Below are 8,320 nucleotides of genomic sequence, written 5' to 3' on the forward strand. Positions count from 1 at the left end.
CCGTGTTATTTGTTTGTGTAGTTGATGATGTGTATTTGCCTGAACATGGGGTTTATGATAGTATAGTTATTAACATAAATTTTGGTCCTTCGTACCGGATTCCCTTTTTAGCCACGGGCGGAGCTCACCGGAGAGTGGCGTGACTGTCGCGCGATCGGCGCAAGGGCGCCGTTTTCCCGCGTCATTTGAATTATGTAGCCGATAGACATGTTTTATTATGCCTGAACATACACTCCCGCGGAAAGTCCTGTATTAACCGAGCATCGTTAGCTGCCCATTTACGCAGTTCGTAACCCGCAGTGCTCATCAAGGCAATAAGCTCGTCACGCACGCTTAAAGCCTCCTCTAAAGAATCACCTCCACCGTTCAAATCGTCTACAAAACTATTGTGACGTAGAATTTTAGCCGCTCGGGGAAAATCTACTTCTCCGTCATTCGCTAATTGTTGCAAGCAACGATTCGAGACATACGGACTTGACTTCAAGCCATACGTATTAGTGGTAAGCTCGTATACAGTCAAGGGTAACGAACTGTTTTCTCTCCATAATATTAGTTGATATTTTCGATCATCGGGGTGAATCCATGTTTGCCTAAACATCATTTTTACGTCCGTGGTGAACACAAATTTATGGTATCTAAAGTTCAAAATTATATTAACTATATCGTTCTGCAGTTTTTCACCAGCGTATAAACAGTCATTTAGAGAAACACCGTTCGACGTTTTTCCACTTCCATCAAACACCACACGAATTTTTGATTTGTCATTGTCACCACTGTCACCAGATTTAAAAACTCCATGATGAGCTAGGAAATAGTGTTCATCCGTATAGTCAGTAGCCTCGTGATTAATTCCTTTATTTTTTGTTCATTAATATTGTTTAAAGTGTAATATCGATAGCTTTATTATACAGTAATCTAATTTGGTAGTGTGCAGTGAATGGAGAATTAATCTCAAAGCGTGTTTAACCACCATTTTGGAGTCAACGGCCGGTAGTCCACGTGCTTCTCGTAAAATCCAGCTATCGGTTTTACGAGACAACAACAACGAACTACCGAACAACGTCGTGCTCTAAGAGCATTTGGTATTTCTACCTCTAACCGTGTCTGGCTAGAGCCCTAGAGGCCCATAATTTTATTTACCGTACACTGGCTGAAGAAAATCTAGAAATATTAATTCGATTCCACGTGGATCCCACTTTGACGTTGGCGAAATCATCGTCAGTATCGATGGAGCCATACTGCTTAAAGATTGATTGATTGAACAGAGGCGCCAACTGGTGAGCAAAAAACGATAGCCCTCATTGAAGCATCATGCTTAGAATCTTGGCACAGGTGCTATGCAAATGTCGAATGTGGTTCGTTTACTTTCGAGGTAACTCACCAAATTTCCCGATTAAGTAGTACATTGGACAATTAGGTACACTACCTTAACCTTAAACATTTTAAGAATAAAATCTACCACGTAATGAATTCCCGGGCTTACTCTGTACCATGAATCTAGTATAGGTATAACTGGATCGGGCATGAGGGGTGGGGGGAAATTACCGAACGGGATAGACTTATGTATCTTTCAGTAGGAGTAGCAGAGAAAGCGCTGTTATTGTTTGTCCTTGTCACAGTCTCACATTTTTTTTAATTCCCCACCGTAAATGGTTTATGGTGGGCTACAAATTACTCGACCAGGCATATGTTCCATTTTCAACCAAAAGGGTACTTATTGTCGCTTGTCAGTAAGGCACTATTTCCATATAGCTTCAATTAGAAATCAACCTTATCAACAAGCGACAATGTGGTACCTTTTGGTTGAAACGTCTCATATTGTCGCATTGCATATGTTCTGTCCCTCACGAACGCACGCGTATAGCTGATCTATGTAATCCTAGGTCTATGCTTTGTATAGACATCTTAAAAAACCTTTTTTGACATTTCAGGTGACGCGTACGCGCTGTGGTCAAGCGCGTGGCGGCCGGCCGAGAGCGGCGCGGAGGCGGCTGAGATGCGGTTACGATTCCGCAGCGCTGAACCGTCCGGGCTACTACTAGCCGCTACTAACCTTGTGCTTGAGCTGAAAGATGGCGCTGTAAGTGGCCTGATACTCTTTGATAGAGAAAGATAGTCTTATTGCGATTCCTGAGGAAAGTGAAAATAGTGCCATGCTTTGTCCTTATCACCGACCGGGTGGCATCATAGGTAGGAGGCGATGGCGAAATTTATAAGAGTGAAAGAGAAAAAATCCTATGCTGCCCAAATTTTATATGAATATTCTTACTCTTACCCCCGGTCGCTCGGTGGCGCGTCTATAACTACTTGTATATACTATGTCTATGGTTTAAACATATCTACGGCATAGCGGCGCTTTCGGCGAGAGCGGCGAGAGATTAATTAATGGGATTTGAACAGCGTGTACTGAGGCTCGCATACGTTTGCATTAGGCCCCATTTGCACGAGAGCTTAAAAAGCGTTGCGTGTGTGACGCACCCATGAGTAAGAGCGAGAAAGCGATATCTCTTTCTCGCTCTTACTTCTGTGACGACACACGCAACGCTTTTTAAGCTCTCGTGCGAATGGGGCCTTAGTTTAACACACGACGCGCCGCACGCTGCGTTCAAGCATCCACTCTGTTTGCTCACTCAAACGAACGACTGAGCAAGTTGGTGAACATTAAGTGCTGATTGCACCACACTCAACCTATTGGGACACGTAGGTTTTCTATTTATCTGCATGGTATTATATATTAAAGCCAGTAAGTATGATTATCTTTTCCCTAAGTATGACAGTGACAAGCGATTCTTACCAAATGACTTATTTTTAGCCCAGTTTAGTGTATGAAAGACTTAGTCTTTCGGTTTAATGTTTTTGTATCATATTGTTTATAATTGGGTGAATCAACTATTTTTTGTTGTTATTGTGTCCCGTCAGCCAGGGGACAATATTAGCACAGTTTGTTAGACGGAATGTTGTATAACGATCCACAAACGTACTTATTAGTGGTAGCTCAGTGGAAAAGCCTTATATCTACCACAAAAATGCATGTTTGATTATTGTAATTACCATAAAATCGGGGTTTTAGGAGAACGTAACCATGGCAGTGTGACAAAAAAATGTTGATTCACCCAATTATTTATCTTACGTTTATTCAACAATATTCTCTTTAACAGGTAATCCTAACCCGCACGGGCTCCACCACGTCCCGCGCCGAAACCCGCGGGCCGGGCAACAGGGCGCTCTGCGACAACGCGTGGCACACGCTCGTCGCCCGCGTGTCGCGCACGCACGTGGCGCTGTCGCTCGACGCCGGCCCGGAGATACGGGACGGGGACGCCACGCTTGTGGACGAGGAGAGTGCGCCTGCTGCGCCTTTGTATGTGGGAGGGTTGCCAGGTAAATACAGTTTAAAAATGTTTAAGGTCCTCTATCATTGGCCTTCATTTGATTATAACAAAGATAGATATAACTCCGTAATAGATGGATACAGTCTAAGGAAAAAACGTGCCTCGAAAATCAAGAAAATTTGATTCTCGTTCAGAGGGCGCTACTAGTTTTGGCCTACAGTCGTATAGATGGCGTTGACGGTTTCGTTTGTTATTTAACAATTTTAACGCATATCAGTGAAAGAACGTGGGTCAAAATCATAAAAATAATTAATGCAAATAAAAAAAATCATTAATCTATATTTAAATACATTCTATCGTATTTTTATAAATCTTCATTTTTAGTTTTAAAGTGTGTCGACAGATGGCAGTGAATTTACTGGGGTTACAAAATTTACTATGACAGTACCGCTCTAGTATAAGTTACTCTATGATTATACTAAACGCAACACCCTGTAGGTATAGAGGTGATTTAGTTATGTATTGTATCTAACCAGTTAGTCGTGACCACTAAAATATTGTTCAATACTGACAATTTTTTTCCATCGATTCAGTAAACTTATCTAAAACTGAACAAACATTTTTAAATAAATTTGATCGTTACAAGTATCAAATAATTTTGCACAAATCAGTTTAACAATAACCACGAACAGCAAAACAATTAAAAACTGTTTTACACGCAAATAGTTTATTGAATCACCTGTTGACGTCTGTACTGTAGTATTTTCGTTTTAACAAAGTGTTTATTTTTGGCAATATTATAACTATAAAAGCGCGACATTGTTAATGCTAATGAGGACACGCGTGATAGGTTCTATATACAGGGTGTCTCATTTAAATCGGTCAGTATGGGAAAGTCTGAAACTATAAGACATACGAAGATCTGTTCGTAGTAACCATGTCATCGATTTTAATATGAAGAAAAACTGCATTCATACATTTAAGAAAACCTGTACTCAGCTCGGGAATCGAACCCGGTTGTTTTGAAAGAAATAACACACTATTTCTATTTAGATATCGATTGTGTAGGTCTTAAGTGAATAAGTCTAAAATGAATAAAATGCATTGTTTAAATATCGATGACATGGTTCCTACGAACAGATATTCGTATGTCGTATAGTTTCAGACTTTCCCATACTGACCGATTTAAATGAGTCACCCTGTATATAGCTATCCATGCCGTATTCGGCAACGGCGACCCTAGCCCTAGCTAGTGATGAACTGACTCGTATTTTATTTCTTTACGCAATTGTAAGTAATTTCGCTGAGATGGCAATGTGCGGTATGTAGACCGCACATGGTCCTCATAACAGCAAACTCAACAAAGTAACAAAGTGTCCTGCGAAAGGACAAATGTGTCCCTTAAAAGACTGATAGCTCACTCACTTCCAATTCATTCCTCATTGCAGAAGGGTCCACAGACGGCGTGGACGCTCAAAACTTCAAGGGCTGCGTTGACGACGTCATCATCGGCGGACAGAAACGCAAGTGGAAAGACATGGAGGCGCTACACAATGTGCTGTTGGACTCCTGTCCTGTCACGCAGTGAACCTTAAGGCTTAGAACTCACTGCCACAGAATAAGTAATAGTATTATCATACAGAACGGCCACGCACCGCCCCGCCCCGACTCGAATGCCCTCGCCCCGCGACAGAAATCTGGCGGACTTCTGGCGTGCTCTCAATACTATTTTTAAGCAACTTTCTCACACTATGACGCATGACGCGTGTACGGACGTGCCGTTCACACATAGAAACGCGATTGATTTTTGATGTATAGCGTGTCCGCCCTGAGGCACTGCGATAATTTTTTTGCGGTTTTAGAACCGCAAAAAGTGTAAGACTGAAACCGCAAGAAATTAATCGCAGTGCGGCAGTGCATTGTAGGTGCTAATGTGGGGGAGTAAGGTTCGGATTCGTTCGACGAAATTCTTGCAGATAGAATTGAAGTTTGCCTGTTTTAGACATAGGCGCTAAATGTTCTATTAGGGTCCTGTTACAAAGTGAACCTTATCAAGAAGAGAATAAAGTTCGGATTCCTTCAAAATTGTATGTCATAAGATAACACACATGTAAACAGCCTATATATTTACTGATAAGGTTGATGTGATTTAAGTCAAGACAACACCACAGGGCGGACACGCTAAATCACTTGCGTTTCTATGTGTGAACGGCACGTCTGTACACGCGGCATGCGTCATTGTGTGAGTAAGTTGCTTAAAAACAGTACTGAGCGGCCGGCAAACGGCCGTCAATCTGCTGTCGCGGGGCGAGGGCATTCGAGTGCCGCGGCGGTGCGTAGCCGCTCTGTATGATAATACTATTACTCATTCTGTGACAAAACAATGTGTTAGACCGTTGTTCTAGTACACAGTGAACCTTAGGCTGAGAACGCGCTGTGATTATTTTTTTGCAGTTTCAGAACCGCAAAGTGCGCATAAGCGCACGCACTTAAACGACTGAAACCGCAAGAAATTAATACGCAGTACATTCTAAGCCTTAATGTGAAGGAAAAAGGGTTAGGATTCGTTCGAACAAGTACTGTCGAAACATAGACGCTTGTAGATAAGGCTGATTTTTGCATTAATTTGTGGTTTTGATATTTCTCTTCCCAAGTTTCTGTTAGAAGCGAACCAACCTAACAAATTCAATTCCATCAAAACATGTCGTCACACTTTCTCACGTCAGTCATACTAAAGTCAGTGGCCCTTTATAGACTGCAATATGAATTTTTTTTGGGAGAAGTGTGCCTTATATTATTTGTGCCATTTTCAACCAAAAGGTTCAATTGTCGGTTGTCAATAAGGCGCTATTTCGATATAGCTTCAATTTGAAATCAACCTTTTTTTTTATCATATCTGGCTTTTACTCCCCGCAATTTTGCACGGGGTGAATTTGCCAATGTCGGTTTTTGACTTTCACACGTGAGGAGAATGTTCGGTAGTCTGGGAGTCGGTGTTCGGTAATTATCGACCGACAATGTCCTTTTGGTTGAAAACGTCACATTTGTACTACCAAATGTGCCATACGTTACAGTACGTTTACAAATGATTAAGTAAGCGTTGAAAAACTATAGGAATAAGACTTTTTAGAGCACAATTAAGAAAAAGCCATAATATAATTTAATCATAAACTATCTGTCCAAATACCAAAAACAATAAATGTGACTTTCCACAAAGAAGCTTGCGCTTCATGTGCATAAGTACCCTTCTCTGATGGAATACCACAAATGTTTTATGCGCAATAAGGACGCTTTTATCACAATTTCTGTTGGAATTTTAGAAAGGACCATAAGCATAAGGTAAGCCACAAAAAACAAAATCTGCGTCGAGTGAGGCTATTTAATTTATATAGACATTAGAAGCTAGTGTATATAGCTATACCTAGTACTTACTATAACAATATAGGACTAGTACTTAAATGAAGACACACTAGTACTTACGAAGTACGAAATGATTGAACAAGCTCGGCCGAATTTCGCCTTCCCATATAAACGGAGTTTCGTTCTCATTTTAAAACTACGTCTTGGATTATAATGAAACTTTCTACATACAACGACATGAGATATATCTAGGTCTGTAATTAGTTTATATAGCTCTAGTATATAAAGCAAACGAAATAGAGCAAAAACAAGTTTTGTATGAAACTTATATTCGCTGTATTATTTTACTATGGTATCTGAAGCTATATAAACTAATTACAGACATAGATATAACTTATCCTATTGTAAGTACAAAGTTTTACAGAAATTTAGAGCAATCTATGTAGTCATTTTAAAATGAGAGCGTAACTACGTTTGTATGGAGAACCGAGCTTGCCGGGGACTTATTTCCTTGTAGTATATAATTTGTACTTAATAATCATTCTTACGCTTAAATCATAGTCTTTTCTTCTTATCAATCGTCTGAGTTAAGTACCTATGGCAGATAAGTCATTGCTCTCTCCATGTTAAAGCTGAATATATAATACCGAAACCCTTTAATATTATTATTTGGAACGAATAATTAATCCGTTATACGTCATTTTAGAGTTTTTCATTTTTATTTTTGGATTCATAATTTATATCGTTGGAACACCGGAAATGATAAAAATACTTTTGTAAACTTTAACATCATTTTATTAAAAAATATTTAAAATGTTGAAAATATTTGAGCGGTTGAAACGCTCATAATTTTTGGCGCGAATTCGACAGAGCGTGATGACGTCACACGTTGGGCGGCCCAACTGACGTTTGCTACTAATGACACTAATCTGTCGAACGCGTGACGTCACGTGGCGTTTCGAGCGTTTCGCTCACTAGCTTTTCGCGGGCAAATTTTTGTACTTTTTATTTATAATTTTAAGTAATTAAATGGTAATTTAAAAACGGAAATGCATTTGTAACATGATATAACGGTAACAAACATCCGAATAAAACATATTTCGTTCAAATATAAACTTCATGCATGAGGCTAATTGTTTGCCAACGAGCCATGGAGCGTAGCATATTAGTTGTCAAATTGGTGGATCGAGTCCGGAACACCGCGCTGCGCTCCAAAACCCAAATCGTCGATGTAGCTCGGAAGGCGGCCAAGCTAAAATGGGACTGGGCTGGTCACGTCTGCCGAATGCCAAATGAGTTGTGGGGCAAAATCGCCACAGAGTGGGAGCCCGGGAACTCAAATCGGGGACATGGCAGACCCCGCCGGCGATGGCGGGATCAACTACACAGAGACAGAGATCTGTGGAGAAATTAGGGGAGGCCTTTGCCCAGCAGTGGGACACGTAAGGCTCCAAATAATAATAATAATAATAATTCATAATTGTGGTAAATCTTTGTCCATCTTTGATTAATAAACAAAAGATACTTGTATAGCTCAATAAATGTTAGTGGTTTAAAAAAGGGCCAACCAAAATATATGCAAAATTAAACAAGAAAAAACGGCACATTTAGACGTTTTAATACCTTTG

General features: G+C 40.3%; 1 protein-coding gene across 1 annotated transcript in view; it reads left to right on the plus strand.

The window, feature by feature from the left end:
* Positions 1–5,372, plus strand: part of LOC134740894 (laminin subunit alpha-2) — a 313,744-nt gene extending 308,372 nt beyond the window's left edge. Inside the window, exons 54-56 of the mRNA XM_063673547.1 lie at positions 1,932–2,080; positions 3,159–3,381; positions 4,781–5,372. Coding sequence (XP_063529617.1) covers positions 1,932–2,080; positions 3,159–3,381; positions 4,781–4,920 — 512 coding nt within the window. The 3' untranslated portion in view covers positions 4,921–5,372. The remainder of the gene's footprint in view (positions 1–1,931; positions 2,081–3,158; positions 3,382–4,780) is intronic.
* Positions 5,373–8,320: the final 2,948 nt, after the last annotated feature.

This window comes from Cydia strobilella, chromosome 4 (assembly GCF_947568885.1).
Source record: "Cydia strobilella chromosome 4, ilCydStro3.1, whole genome shotgun sequence".
In the NCBI taxonomy this organism is placed as follows: domain Eukaryota; kingdom Metazoa; phylum Arthropoda; class Insecta; order Lepidoptera; family Tortricidae; genus Cydia; species Cydia strobilella.